The 15,234-nt window shown below is 51.9% G+C and overlaps 1 protein-coding gene across 1 annotated transcript in view; it reads left to right on the top strand.

Annotated features, from left to right (window-relative positions):
* Positions 1 to 15,234, top strand: part of Pkp1 (plakophilin 1) — a 43,314-nt gene that overhangs the window by 27,454 nt on the left and 626 nt on the right. The window contains exons 3-13 of the mRNA XM_042701262.1: positions 656 to 1,050; positions 3,887 to 4,031; positions 5,049 to 5,256; positions 6,572 to 6,749; positions 8,196 to 8,310; positions 9,630 to 9,785; positions 10,368 to 10,544; positions 11,523 to 11,676; positions 11,962 to 12,148; positions 12,612 to 12,696; positions 13,386 to 13,492. Coding sequence (XP_042557196.1) covers positions 656 to 1,050; positions 3,887 to 4,031; positions 5,049 to 5,256; positions 6,572 to 6,749; positions 8,196 to 8,310; positions 9,630 to 9,785; positions 10,368 to 10,544; positions 11,523 to 11,676; positions 11,962 to 12,148; positions 12,612 to 12,696; positions 13,386 to 13,460 — 1,875 coding nt within the window. The 3' untranslated portion in view covers positions 13,461 to 13,492. The remainder of the gene's footprint in view (positions 1 to 655; positions 1,051 to 3,886; positions 4,032 to 5,048; positions 5,257 to 6,571; positions 6,750 to 8,195; positions 8,311 to 9,629; positions 9,786 to 10,367; positions 10,545 to 11,522; positions 11,677 to 11,961; positions 12,149 to 12,611; positions 12,697 to 13,385; positions 13,493 to 15,234) is intronic.

Below are 15,234 nucleotides of genomic sequence, written 5' to 3'. Positions count from 1 at the left end.
CAAGGAGTATTAAAAAAAAAAAATGTGGAAAACAATCGGGTAGAAATTTATTTTTTCTTTTTCTTTTTTTCCTCTTCTCTCTCTCTGTCTCTCTCTGTCTCTGTCTCCATCTTTCTTTGTGTGTGTATGTGTGTGTGCCAGTAGTACAACTTGAACTCAAGGCCTGGGTGCTGGCCCTTAGCTGGCCCAAGGTAACAAGGCAAGATCTTAAGACACAAGGTCAAGTCCTAGTTCTGCCCAGGCCTCACTGAATGACTCTGAGAAAGCCTCTCTCCTCTCTGGCCTGCCCCTCCTCTTCCGGACTGTGCCTGTGTGCCCAGATCAGTGGTGTCAAACATACCTGGCTGTGTCCTGGAGATCCACACACGGTTTCACAATACTATGGTCTGCATTGTACTCTGTGGTTTCTGCTTGCCGATAGCTTCTTCTAGTCTACATTTGTTTTTTAACAATGATAACCACAACCTGCCCATAAAGTGGTTTCATAATCCATAATGGCTCACGACCTGCAGTTGGAGAAGAAGTCCCACAGATGATGGCTCTGTAAGTATCCTGGGATGCTCAGGATGCCGTGGCGGGGCTGTTCTTACAGCCAGCCGGGTCCAGGATCCCCGGTCACAGACTTGACTGAGATGTTCTTTCCTTCCCCATCTAGATCTACAACGGAACCCTCAAAAGGGAGCCCGACAACAGGCGCTTCAGCTCCTACAGCCAGACGGAGAACTGGAGCCGGCAATATCCCCGGGGAAGCTGCGCTACCACCGGTGCGGGCAGCGACATCTGCTTCATGCAGAAAATCAAGGCCAGCCGCAGCGAGCCTGACCTCTACTGCGACCCGAGGGGCACCTTGCGTAAGGGCACACTGGGCAGTAAGGGCCACAAAACCACCCAGAACCGCTATAGCTTTTACAGTACCTGCAGTGGTCAGAAGGCTGTCAAGAAGTGCCCTGTGCGCCCGCCCTCTTGTACCTCCAAGCAGGACCCGGTGTATGGGCCACCCATCTCCTGCAACAAGGACCTGTCCTTCGGCCACTCGAGGGCCAGCTCTAAGTGAGTGTCGCTGGGCCATGCTGGAGTTGGGAGGGACTGGGCAGGTGGGAGTGGGGGCAGGCAATCCAGTAGCCTGGCTACTTTGCCAAGAGCCCCGGGAAGATTAGAGAAGTAAAGCCTGTGACTTCCCAGCTTTATTGGCCCCCTGATCATGGGCAGGGGAGCCTCAGGGCATTTTCAGCATGAATGGGAAACAGAGTCCACACATTTGAGTATTGTGGTTTTAAAGGTCACAAGTTCGGTGTGAGGCCAATGGTCATGACAATGTGTCACTGTGTCCAGTAACACCTTCATCACCTGGGAATGTGTTAGAAATGCTTGTTCTTAAGCCCCACCCCGACCATCTGACTCAGTAACCCCTGGAGCTGGAGCCGGGGAGGGTGGACAGCCGTGTGTGCCCTCTAGGGGATTTGGATTCACCCTCCATTCTAAGAAGCTCTGATCTTAGGGAAGTGGCATTTGGAAAGAGCAAAGGAATGTGCCCTGAGACCAGAAGGGGTAATAGGTGATGAGAAAGGAAAATCCAAAGGACAAACAGGACAGATGGACAGACATGAGAACGGAGGGTCATGGTCTTGTGCTAAGAAATGAACATACCTCTTTCCTTTCCTCTTTTTTTTCTTTTCTTTCCCCCGTCACTGCCTCCCCTCTCTGTGTGCCAATACTGGGGCTTGAATTCAGGCCTGAGTGCTATAACTGAACTTTTCTGCTCAAAGCTAGCATTCTATTACTTGAGCCATAATTCCAGGTAAGAGTCTCACAGACTTTTCTGCTAGGAATGGCTTTGAACTGTGATCCCCAGATCTCAGCCTCTTACGTAGCTGGGCTTACAAGCATGAGCTGCCTTTTGTCCCAGGCTGATGGGTCCCTGCTGGGGAGAATGAAGGAGACTTGTGCGGACTCAGACCCGAGGTGGCTTGGATCCCTGTCAGGATCCGTGTCAGGAGTGACACTGCATCTGCCCTTCAGCACTCAGTGCTCTGTACTTCCAGCTGACTGTACTTCCCAACCTAATGGTCACTGTTCATTTCTTTGACAAATATTTACTGTGTGTAATGGCCTGGAACAGGACAGCCCAGTCTCCTGGGGAGTGGGGGCGGGGGGCGACATGATTAACAACTTTCCTCCCTGCCTTAGGAGCTTTGCATTCTTCATCTCTAACAACCACCATCCCTTCTGGGCAGTCACTAGTATTCCTGAGGAGGAAACAAGGCACAGAGGTGTTAACTAGCTTGCCCAAGGCCACACAGCTGACTGGATCACCCTTTCACACACCTCTACTCTGCAGTTCTGAAGATAAGCAGTATCTCCAATGAAAAGTGAACCTCTCCTACTTGAAGTCTGTAATGTCTATGGAGGACAATTGTGAACAGATCTAAGGAATTCCCCACCCCACCCCACCCCCTTTCTCTCACTGCGGCTCAGACCTTAAATGAAGGGTCCGGAAGAGATGGAGAGGTGATGAGTGACAGACATTCAGAAGTGACGTCTAACTGGTGGAGGGAGGGTGACATCTCTCCAAACCAGACTTGGGTGCTGCCATCCTATTGCTCTGCTCCTGGGCTGATTTTTTTCTAGAAGTGAAGTAGGTTACCCACCGGAAACTGTGACAGTTGTGTGCCAACTATAGCAACATACCAGTCTAGTATGAATGAGGAGAAGACTGTCTTTACAAGAGCTAAAGGGCCTCTGTGGGGTCTGGCTGGGCATCACTGCAATCTGCCTTTGCCCTTGAGGATACCTTCAGGGGGAAAAGCTGCTGGTGACTACACCCCTAGAAGGCTTCACAGAATGGAGCTCCAACAGGCCTGGGGTGGGCATTCAGGCCTGCCTGATACCTAAAGCCTCATTATAGAATACCCTTGACAGGGACTGGGGAAGCCGCAAGAGTTCACACTGGAGCTAGACCACTCAGTTAAAACAGGAAATGTCAGCTGAGTGGTGGTGGCTCAGGTCTGTCATCTTAGCTACTCAGGAGACTGAGACCTAAGAATTCCTGCAGGCCTGGACATCGAAGGCTGTGAGATTCTTATCTCCAATTAACCAGAAAAAAAAAAAAGCCAGAAGTGGAGCAATAGAACAATAGCCCAAAGAATAAAGAAACTAACTAATGTCTCATTAATCCTGTGATGTCTGTCAGTCTAAGAAGTTTGAACTTGAATTTGAAGTATGGAAAATGCTCGTGGTTTCTGAGCTGGAGAACACACAGAGGACAGGGTTTTAGGACCATTTCCCTAGTTATAACATGTTGGATGGAGGAGCTTGGAGAAGAGTCAGCCGTGAGGGTCTCTTGCCACCATCCCCAGGAAAGTGATCCTGACCCAGTGATCAGTGATCAGTGATCCTGATCCTGTGGTGTGCACAGGACAGGAAGTAAGTGTGTACGGAGGGCAGCTGAACTTAGGGACAGATGGATTGATGGATGGATGAATGGAATGGAATGGATAGGCTCACAATCATTCTCTTCCATTTTCCCAATAGCAGACATGAACATGAGAAATGGCAGGATAGGCAGAGCACTTCCTCTTAGAAATAGGGAAGAGATATGGCTCAGTGCAGAGATACTTCACCTGCTTGGATCTTTTAACCTATAGTGAGAGCATGGTCACAGCCAGTGTTTCCTTGAGTGGAAAGTGCAGCGGGGAGCCTATGTGTTCGTTATCTGGGGGAGCTGCTCACAGGGCATTCTCCGGGTGGACCTGGCTACCTCGTTCTGGTACTCTGGAGGGCAGATGAGGCTGTAGTAGGTTGGGTGTACAGGGAAGAACTCTGAGCATGCTCACCAGGGTTCCCAGTTCCCTCCATAACACCCCAGTGCTGTCCCCATCCCTTTCAGGATCTGCAGTGAGGACATCGAGTGCAGTGGGCTGACCATCCCCAAGGCCGTGCAGTACCTTACCTCCCAGGATGAGAAGTACCAGGCCATTGGAGCCTATTACATCCAGCATACCTGCTTCCAGGATGAATCTGCCAAACAGCAGGTAACTGACTGCTTGCCTTCCTCCCAGGTAGACCTGAACCAGGCCTGGGTGCATCCACCTGGCTCTTGAACTTAAAGATGGGTGGGGGCATTTGCAGCTGGCTCCTTCTCCCCCTGAGAAGCTGCCAGGGGTGAGGATTATGCCTGGAATTTTCCAAGGTCAGAATTGCATCTTCACTCCCATTGGCAGAGCCAGACCCTCTGTTGTGTGAACATTGGGCAGGTACAAGTCACCGTGAAAGGAAGATAGAAGCCACACATTGAGTGTCGAGGTTTTAAAGGTCACAAGTTCTAACCAGAGAAGGTTAGAGAAGCCAGCTGTTGTGAAAACATGTCACTGTGTCCAGCAACACCTGGGAATGTGTTGCTTGACCCCATCTGGTCACAGAGGACACGTCACTCAGTGACTGCCATGAGTTCAGATATTCCTTTTGCTCAAATTCCATGAAAGAATATGATGATTCCCAAATCTCAACTCCTTCCCTCTCGTACCTCTCTCCCTCTTTTCTCTCACTAACCCCTACCCCTCACCTTATGATAGAAAACAGGGCCTAGTGATGCCCACACACATGGCTAGATGGGCACATCCCAGGCTAGCTCAGCAGTCCAGCCCAAGGATGCTGTGCCAGAAATGGGTGTGCTACAAACCATGTGTAGTTTGCATTTAACTCTCTACCATGCATCTCCCTTATGATTGTGCTCAACCTTGTGATTGTGAAGTATATTCATGTGTGTTTCTTATCTTCACCGCACTCAAGGTGAGGAAAATGGAACTCAGGACAGAGGAGCAACTTGTGAAGCTCCTAGCAACAATGAGAGGGAGCTAGGGTCTGAATTCAGGTCTCTTGCCTTCCTGTCTAAATTGGTTAACACTACCTCTTGCTGTTTATTTGTTTTGGATTCTGCATTGAAAGGAGAATTTTCTCTTGGGGGATCTGAGAAAAATATACTTTGAGCAGAAAGTAACTGGTTCAGCCTTCCCAACCCCAACCAAGCAATATGGCGGCTCTTCCGGCAGGTATATCAGCTGGGAGGCATCTGCAAGCTGGTGGATCTCCTTCGCAGCCCCAACCAGAATGTCCAGCAGGCTGCCGCTGGGGCCCTGCGTAACCTGGTGTTCAGGAGTACCACCAATAAGCTGGAGACCCGGAGGCAGAATGGGATCCGTGAGGCCGTCAACCTCCTAAGGAGAACCGGGAGTACTGAGATCCAGAAACAACTAACCGGTAGGGCATCCAGCATGGACAGTCTGGGAGGGGGTGGTGTCACACTGCAGGCTCTGGCCTCCAGTCAGGGTGTGGATCATGCTTGGGGCCAAGACCCAGGCACAGCCATGCAACTTATCCCATAGGAGTACCCTAAAAGTCCAATGACACCGACCTTGGCCACATCTGGTATCCTGGCGGTGTGACCTTGAGTGACGTGCATACCCACAGGAAGACTTTTTTCTTTTTTGGCAGTACTGGAGTTTGAACTGGGTCCTAACTAGGCAGGTACTGTCCCTCTTGAGCCCTTTCTGCTTTTAGTTTTCAGGTAGGGTCTGAATTGGCCTGAGACCTAGATCCTCCCATATCTATGTCTTTCATGAAGTTAGTATGGTGGCAAACACCCATCACCATGCCCAGCTTATTGGCCAAGATGAGAAATCTAATTTTTTATCTGGCCTGGCTTGGAACTGCCATCTTCCCAATCTCTGCCTCTTGAGTTGCTGAAGTTACAGGCATGAGCCACCATCCCCAGCAAAGTTCATTGTCTTTTTAGGTTAGAGAGCAAGGGGAGGAAAGCGGGTATGTAGGCAGGATCCTCCCGCAACAGGGCCTGGGATTTGTAGGTGAGGGAGAGCAAGGCTGGCAAGGCAGGGTTAACAGGTGGTAAGAACTTACACATGAAGCACCAGGCAGAGGGCACCATGAAGACCTCAAATTGGACTGTGAAGGTAAATCCGTGTAGAGGAACAACTGAAAGAAATTCTAGGGTGATTTTCAGATGGAAAAGGAAAACATTAGAATATTCTGAATAGTATTCACTTAGACTTAAAACCACAGATCAATCAACTATACTTTGGTCACCTTCAGTATACATAGTGTGCTGCTACTTGGGCTTAAACTCAGGCCTTATGCTTTTCTTGACTGTTTCACTCAAAGCTTATGCTCTACCACTTGAGCCATACCTCCACCTCCAGCTTTCTGCTCTTCCATTGGAGATAAGAGTGTCTCTGATTTCTCTTCCTGGGATGGCTCTGAACTGTGATCCTCAGATCTCAGCCTCTTGAGTAGCTAAGCTTACCAGGGTGAGCCACCAGCACCCAGCTCCTATGTAGAACTTTTACCTAGATAGACCAGCAACTCTGAGATGTTCCTGACCCTCAAAGGGCCTGTAGTCCATTGGAGGTACAAAGGGTAAGCTCATAAGTCAGACTTAGGTCTGGTAGAACAAGCCTATCTGGAAGGAGCCATTTGCTAGAGCCTCGGCTGGGAGTGGCACCCAGGCCCCCAGGTATTCTGGGGCTGCATATGGTGAAGTGAACACCTTTCCTTGTAGGGCTGCTCTGGAACCTGTCTTCTACTGATGAGCTGAAGGAAGAGCTGGTGTCCGATGCGCTGCCTGTTCTGACCGACCGGGTCATCATTCCCTTCTCTGGCTGGTGTGATGGCAACAGCAACATGTCCCGTGAAATGGTGGATCCTGAGGTCTTCTTCAATGCCACAGGCTGCCTGAGGTGAGAGCAGAGGGCACACGGGCCTTTCCACCGCAGCCCGAGCGCAGCTCTGGGCAGCCCTCTCTCCGCCACCATTCATCCAGGACAAAGAATGTAACATCCTGTTGGCTCTGGTCCCCACGGGTCGGCTCCAAGACAATGTCCGGGCATTGGCAGCATCCCTGAATGGAGCGAAGACTTCCTTTGGTGGGAGATAAAGTGGGTGTGGTTAGGAATCTAAGAGTAAAATTACCCAGATCTGAATATCCAGACTGATTCAACTATATCCCTTCCTCTAGCCCTGGGGGCAGGGGGGAGGTGGGGAGTATTTCTTGTACTATCTTGAAGAATGTTCTTTTAGACAAAAACCTACTGATTGGCTCCTCATGAGTCACCTCCCGACTGTGGTACTAAAACCCTGTGCCATGTTCACTGGCAAGAAGATGGCCCCGCTTTGCCCAAAGTTGCCTGAGTTCCACACCAGGGTGTGGCAAGCCCCTGTGGGGCTGGTGGGGAGGGGATTTGGCTCTGTTTGTTCTTGGAGCCGAGGTTTACAAGCTGCAGGGTGGATACTGTGTGAAGTGAGAAATGGGAGAGCAAGATTCCCCCTAGGGTCTCCCTTTGCTATAATGGGGTTTGTGTTCCCCAACTCCTGAGAACCTTCCAGAGTGGGGCCTAGTTGGCATGTGCTTCTGTCTCAACTTGTGCTTTCCCCAGCCAGCCTCCAGGACCCTCCAGGGAGCAGAGAGGCAGGGGAGATGAAAAGCCAGGGTAATTAAGGATCCTATGGAACTACAGGATTGCTAAGGGCAACACTAGACACACACAGACAGCATGTATGCATGTGTGCCCGCCCCCCCCCCCACACCACATACAGCAGAAAGGCCAGATTGCTTCACAGCCATGAGGAATGTAGGTGCATCTGGTCCCCAGCAAAGCCTGTCTGAGCTCCATTCCGTTCTTCCTAACCTCCTCCTCCCGTGCACACAGCAAATAGGCGAAACTTCCAGCCTCTGTCCCTACAAGTGGCCACTAGAGGGCTGGAGGTTAGACTGCCAGTTGCAATGGAGCCATTGAGAATCAAAAAGGTCACCAAGTTTGAGGATTTAAGTAAGCAGAAAGAAAAAGAGGAATAGCTAAGTTCACAAGAGACCGCATTAACCAGCACTAAGCAGAACTGATTAAACCATTTTTCCTTCCTCCCCCCTTCCCTCCTTTCCTGTCCCTTTTTCCCCTCTTCCCCCTCCCCTTCTTCCCTCCTTCCTTCTTCCCTCTCTCCTTCATTTCCTTCCTTTTATCATTCTTTCCTCTTCCTACCACAACTTCCAATATTATCCCATCCTGACTGTCTGCTCTTCTCTGCTCCTCCTCACCCCCATGAATTTCCCACAATACTCCCTCCCCTTTCTCCTGTGCTCTCTCTCCATCGTGTCCACATCCTCATGCCCTCCTGGTTCTTTCCCGCAGGAACCTGAGCTCTGCTGATGCAGGCCGCCAGACCATGCGGAACTACTCAGGGCTCATTGACTCCCTCGTGGCCTATGTCCAGAACTGTGTGGCAGCCAGCCGCTGTGATGACAAGGTAAGGGTACAGCCCCTTGGTGGCACCTCCTCTCGTAGCCCTAGCCCAGTACCCTGTGTCCAGAGCTGTGAAGCCCAGGGTCATGACTGGAATCATGAGGTCAGATGCTTGGACTCCTGGTCCTGACATTTCTCTATCCCAGTCCCCATGAGTCAAGGCTGCCCTTTCTCAGTGTCTTTGAGGCCTGGCTCAGTGACAGGACAGGAACACAGAGTTTGGGCCACTGGAGGGGACATCGAGAGGCAGGATGGCAGAGCTCTGGGACTGCAGTTAGCAGTGGTACTGAACTCTGCCTTGCAGCCTTCAAGAGCCTTCAATGTTTCCCCCAGGAGAATTCATGTCCTTTCCATGATGACACCTTTCTGCCACTGCCTCAAAAAAAAAAAAGTATCCACAGGCCACTGACCTCTCTGGACATTTAGGCCCCTGAGACAAAAAAGACAAATCACAAAGAGAAGATGGACCCAAAGGCTGAGCTGTTTCCTCTACAGGAGAACAGTGAGAGTCGCAGGGGACAGGAAAGTCTCAGGAGATAGTGTGGGCTTCTGGTCACCAGGGGACAAGAGAGCAGAGTGACAGCACCTGGGTTCTGAGAGAGTTTATCTCCTTTCCCTAAAGTGACAATAGGGCCTCAGAGGACAGCTTGTCACTTGTCTGTCCAGCCCCATTCCCTCCGAGCTAGTTGTTTTTCTGCTCTGTATACAATGTCCTCTACCCCTCAGTAGCCCCAAGTCTAACTGCTCCCCCATGTCCTACAGCCCTGGCCGTCAGACTCCCTCAGACCCTCGTTGTTATAGTGTATTGTTCAGAGAAAATGATAAGAAAGATATTCGTACTTGCTCAGTAGATGTGTTTGCTGATTGACTGGAGATCAGAGTCTCTCAAAGTTATCTGCTTGGGCTGACATCAACCTGCAAGCCTCAGATCTCAGCCTTCTGAATAGCTAGGATTTCAGGTGTGAGCCACCAGCGCCCAGCCGAGATGCAACTTTTTTTTAAAAGAAAATCATTTCAGTCCATGGTTGGTTGAACCCAAGGAAACAGAGGGCCAGCTGTATCCTCTTCCCAGGAGTACGGTGAAGTCACATTTGTACCCAAGGCCCAGAAAGGCCAGGTGAGTCACTCAGGTTTAAACCGCCAGGAAGTGAGAGAGGCAGGCTTCAAGCCCAGGAATGTCTGTGGGAGGTCTTTCCACATTGAGGATGTGCAGGTGTCTGTGCACGTCTCTCCCAAGGCTGCTCTGCTTGGGCAGGGTGGGTGATGGGCCCGGGAGCCTCACAGGGCTAAACAGTGGCTCAGGTGCTTTCTATTTGCCCCCAGTCTGTGGAGAACTGCATGTGTATCCTGCACAACCTCTCTTACCGCCTGGATGCCGAGGTCCCCACCCGCTACCGCCAGCTTGAGTACACCGCCCGCAATGCCTACACTGAGAAGTCCTCCACTGGCTGCTTTAGCAACAGGGGCGACAAGATGATGGTAAGCACTGTCCGTGGGCCCCACCAAGCTCCCACCGGGTCCACTGTCCTTCTTACCCTTTCCTCTGGGCTCCGAAAGCAGCCCTGGGGGACAGGCCTCCGCCAAAGTAGCCTGTAGGGCCTGCTACACCCTGTCCATCTTGCCTGCAGAGGAGATCTGAGTTCCTAGGGCTGTAGGAACCCAAACCATCCTAGGGCAGCTCTAGGTACCTATCTAGGGCAAAAAGCTCTAGATAGGATAGACTACAGCCTCAGTCTGTCCTACTATAGCATAAATAAAGTGTGTCCCATATTCTTTCTCCCTGACCGTGGGCTGTGAGGAGTGCAGAACTCAGATTCCTCTCCCTCCTTGGTTCCTAGCCTCTCTCAAGCCTCCTGAGAGGTGCCATGGAAGGAGGGAAAGCCAGGCTTCCTCCACCGAGCATGGCTATAGAAGCCAGGCAGGTCCCTAGGCCAGCTTGTAGACTCCAAGCCAGGTCAAGCTCACCGCAGCTGGATGCACAACCTGAGACTGGGGGCGGGGCAGGACGCGTGGGTGGTGTCCCCTTCCCAGGGTCCCCCTTGACATGCTCCCTGTCCTCAGAACAACAACTATGACTGCCCCCTTCCTGAGGAAGAGACCAACCCCAAGGGCAGCAGCTGGCTCTATCACTCAGATGCCATCCGCACCTACCTGAACCTCATGGGCAAAAGCAAGAAAGATGCCACCCTGGAGGCCTGCGCGGGTGCCCTGCAGAACCTGACTGCCAGCAAGGGACTGGTGAGGAGGCCCCTCTCCACTGCTCCTCTGCAACCCACCCTCCAGGGTCTGCTTCCTACTTTTTTTTCACCAGCCTGTCCTGTCTCTGGCAGAGTCTATCACACACAAACAGGCTTCCAGCCTCAGGCTTTAGACATGAGCGTGTGAGGGCCCTGCCCTCTGGGAATGCCTGCCCGCTGTCCTGTGGTGCTGGCTTCCTGCACCCTGCCTGCAGTGGGGATAGGAAGGCGCGGTGTGTTTGGCAGCAGTCCCCATCAGTCTGAACTGAGAAATGTGAGAAGAGAGTCTGGTGAGTCGCACCAGAGGAAGATGAGACAGAATCAGTGTTAAGTTTGGGGACCAAACACCATGCGGCTGTTCCCTACCATTCTCAGGTCAAAGGGGACATGGACAGCAGCAGAAGAAGGTAAAGGAAACTTATCTAACTAGAAACTGGGGTCTCTGAACACCCCCAAACCAGCCCAGACAGGTTACGACAGCATACCTTTGTTGTTCTGAGCCCCTCCAGAGGCTCCATGATCCATCCATGATCCTCCATGATCCATCTTTGTTCTTGGGCAAGCTGTGAACACACAGGGAGTGAATTCTACAGAGGTAGGGAAGTTGGAAGAAGATGGGCAGACCCTTTGTTCATAGTCCAATGCCCTTGATCCTGTGTACAGATTCTGCTGAGGAAGGTAGAGTAGGGGGAAGAAGTGGACACTGTTAGTCTAGAAGCCGATTCTGCACCACACAAACACCCGCTCTTCCTCCTCAAGGGCAGAGGGAAGGGTCAGGAAGGGGACAGATGAGCAGGTAAATTCTATAGTCACCCAAGTATGAGCTGCTTGGGGTTCTGCCCATGCTTCCAACATGAAAGAGAAAACAAATTCACAATTTCTTTGTGGGTTTTTTTTCTGACTTACCTGCCTCTCTGCCTGCCACAGTGCCCAGGAAGCTAGCTCACAGAGTAACTGGTCCCTGGGCCTTCTCTTGCAGATGTCCAGTGGCATGAGCCAGCTGATTGGACTGAAGGAAAAAGGCCTGCCACAAATTGCCCGCCTTCTGCAATCTGGCAACTCTGATGTGGTGCGATCCGGGGCCTCCCTCCTGAGCAACATGTCCCGCCATCCTGTGCTGCACAGAGCGATGGGTAAGGATGCCTGCCCTCCTCATCAGAGAGGAGGCTTCCCAGTTGCAGAGCCTGCTGCAAGATCACCCAGGGAAATGCTTTCCCCAGTATCCTGAGGGGAAGCTGGCCCAGGAGAGATGGGGAGATGGGAGGGGAGTGGGTGTGCAGAGGTCCATTTCGTCTGGAGCTTGCAAGGAGTCCTGACAGACTGCCTGGTGTGGGGCAGCCCAGAACTCCAGCCTCAGTAGGAACCCCCTCAGCCTCTTCTTCCTTAGCCGCCCTGACTCCCCACTCCTTCCTCTCCAGGGAACCAGGTGTTCCCAGAGGTGACCAGGCTCCTCACCACCCACACCGGCAACACCAACAACTCAGAAGATATCTTGTCCTCCGCCTGCTACACCGTGAGGAACTTGATGGCCTCCCAGCCCCAGATGGCCAAGCAGTACTTCTCCAGCAACATGCTCAACAATGTCGTCAACCTGTGCCGCAGCAGGTGGGCAGGGAAGAGGCTCCCTCCAGCCTTGCTCACGCCAGAACCCTGAGCGGGCTGGGTGGGAGGAATCGTCCAGGGCAGAGAGTGCTGAGGGGCTGTGCTGTGCAGCCTCCCGGCCCCAGGGCTGCAAAGCAGGGACTGAGGCAGTGCACTTTGCAGCTGGTAGACATGCCCTGGATACTCAGGGGGCCAACTGGAGACCTAGGGCAGCTTCCCCAACTCTGGGGGTAGTTCTCCGCTGCTCCATGGGGCTCTTTCATGTCTCAGGACATGAACTGGGAGGTTGGCGTGGTGGGCCTGGCCCTCGGGATACTCCTAGGTGCCCAGCAGTATGGGGTGGTGCCCACTGCACAATGCTGGGGCTCCTCATGGGCCCCGTGGCCTCTGTGTCACTCAGACCGGAAGGGCTGGGTGGGATGGAGGGAGGAGGACGTCTCTTCTCACTCACTTCCCTCCTGTGCAGTGCCTCACCCAAGGCTGCGGAGGCTGCGCGGCTCCTCCTGTCGGATATGTGGTCCAGCAAGGAGCTGCAGGGTGTTCTCAGACAGGTAAGAGCCCACACCAGGAGCTCTCTCCCGACTTGATCTCTATGGAAGTCCCAGGACTAAGAGAGGGGACTGGTGTGTCTCAGGCAGGTGATCTCTGTAACCTTGGGTCTCACCTTTGGGCCACTCTCACCCAGCTCAAGGAAGCTGTTGCCTTGTGCTCTTCACTGTCTTACCCAGTCTTCTGGGTCTCTCTGGGCAGTCACCACTTGACAAGAGGGAGGAAAGATGGGTGGGCCCTTAGAGCAAGAACAGCTCAGCACCAGCAACCACCAGCTTAGAAACACGGGCCTGTCTACTCTGCTGAGACCTCTTGTTGGGATTTAAAACAAAGACAGGGATCAGCAGAGGGAAGAATAGCCTGTGCTCTCTCATCTGATTTTAGTGGTGTTTTGTGTGAAGAGTGACAAGGCTTAGCCTAAATTCTCAGGCCTTGGATCAGATTCCTGCAAATGCAAATAGGAAACTCGAATGTGCTCATGAAAATCCAAACATATCTTCCTAGTTTATGGATATCAATGGTCCTATGGTTGGGTGCACAATCAGGCCTGTGGTAGCTTCTACACACACGTAGGTAGTGGTCAAGGCACACCAGGGTCCAGAGGCAGCCGCAGCAGCCTGAGTCTGACCCTACAGCGACCCCCACTGTCTCGTTGTAGGATGTGATTTGTTTTGTGTTTCTCCCCTTGCAGCAAGGCTTTGACAGGAATATGCTAGGAAGCCTGGCTGGAGCCAACAACTTTAGGAACTTTACCTCCCGGTTCTAAGAAAAGATGGTTGAAGCAAGTTTGGCTTGCAGGTAAGAATCATTAAGACACTCTAGCACAAGGGGTGTCTTGGGCTACTCAACGCGGTGGCCCTGGTCTCCTTAGGGACAGGGAAGCGTCCTTTGGCCTGGCAGACAACTTGGCTCTGACCCACACAAGGATTGGGAGGACAATTGTGTAGAGCCCTGGCAGAGGGGGCTGGACTGTCCCACCACAGGGCATTAGTGATAAAGAATGTCATCCAGGGCAGAGGCCTGGGTGCTGGTGGCTCACTCCTATAATCCTAGCTACTCAGAAGGCTGAGATTTGAGGATCTCATTTTGAAGTCAGCCTGGGCAGGAAAGCCCATGAGACACTTATCTCCAATTTAAAAAAAAAACAGGGGCTGGGAAGGTGGCTCAGTGGTAGAGCGCTTGCCTTACATGCATGAGGCCCTGGGTTCGATTCCTCAGCACCACATAAGCAAAAAGAAAAAAGCCGGAAGTGGCGCTGTGGCTCCAGTGGCAGAGCACTAGCCTTGAGCTGAAGAGCTGAGGGACAGCGCCCAGGCCCAGAGTTCAGGCCCCACGACCAGACCTCCCCCCCCCCAAAAAAAAAAAAAACTAGAAGTGGAGCTGTGGTTCAATGCTAGCACAAAGGCTCTTGGACAGCACCTGGGCCCTGAGTTCAAGCCCCAGTATCAGCGGAAAAAAAAAAAAGCAAAATACAAAAGCAACAACAAAAAGAAAATGGGCAGAGGATCTGGGCAATACTGCTAGGTACAACTATGTTGTCCACTACACAATTCAGGTAGTACCATTTACGTGGATTACTCTGTTTATGTAATATGTGTCATTCTGGATTTGGTCACTCACAATGTACTTTTTTATAACTTTTGTTGTTGTTGTTGTTAAGTCATAGAGCCTATGACTGGGCCTGGGCGCTGTCCCTCAGCTCTTCAGCTCAAGGCTAGTGCTCTGACCACAGCACCATTTCCGGCTTCTTCTGCTTATGTGGTGCTTAGGAATCAAACCCAGGGCCTTATGCATGTAAGGCCAGCACGATCTACCATAAACCACCTTCCCAGCCCCCTTTTTCATACTCTTTATGGTCCATTTTCCAGGCTCTGTAGGCACCTAGTGTGGACGAGCTTGAACCAATACTATGCCAAAGGTTTGCAAGCCTTGGCATTCATTAGAATCACCTGAGATGCCTGCTAAAAATGCTCACTCCAGCCGGGCGCTGGTGGCTCACACCTGTAATCCTAGCTACTGAGGAGGCTGAGATCTGAGGATCGTGGTTCAAAGCCAGCCCGGGCAGGAGAGACCGTGAGACTCCTATCCCCAATAAACCACCAGAAAACCGGAAGTGGCGCTGTAGCTCAAGTGGTAGAGCGCTCGCCTTGAGCTGAAGAGCTGAAGGACAGCGCCCAGGCCCAGAGTTCAAGCCCCACGGCCGACCAAAAAATAAAATAAAATAAAAATAAAAATGCTCACTCCTGCTCTCAGCCAGGCATTCTGACTCAGCAGCGCAGCAGTGGAGTTCAGGGAAATACATCTAAAACAAACATCAGTGTTTCTGAGGAGAAATACAGAAGTCAATAAACATACAGAGGCTTGCTGGAGGCAGCTCTGGTGTTCGAGAGTCTTCTGCAAGTTGTTAGGGATGAGAACGGGGCCTCCCACTACTAGGAGACCCTGGGGAGAGAGTGGGCTGTCACTGGCCCAGAAGAAGCTATTAAAACTGCAGCTACACTCCTGGAAGATGAGCTTGAGCAACTTGGGAGCCGGAAGGA

The sequence above is a fragment of the Dipodomys spectabilis genome, unplaced genomic scaffold, assembly GCF_019054845.1.
Source record: "Dipodomys spectabilis isolate Male_0828 unplaced genomic scaffold, ASM1905484v1 ptg000288l, whole genome shotgun sequence".
Lineage (NCBI taxonomy): Eukaryota > Metazoa > Chordata > Mammalia > Rodentia > Heteromyidae > Dipodomys > Dipodomys spectabilis.
This window is presented reverse-complemented; position numbering and strand designations above follow the sequence as displayed.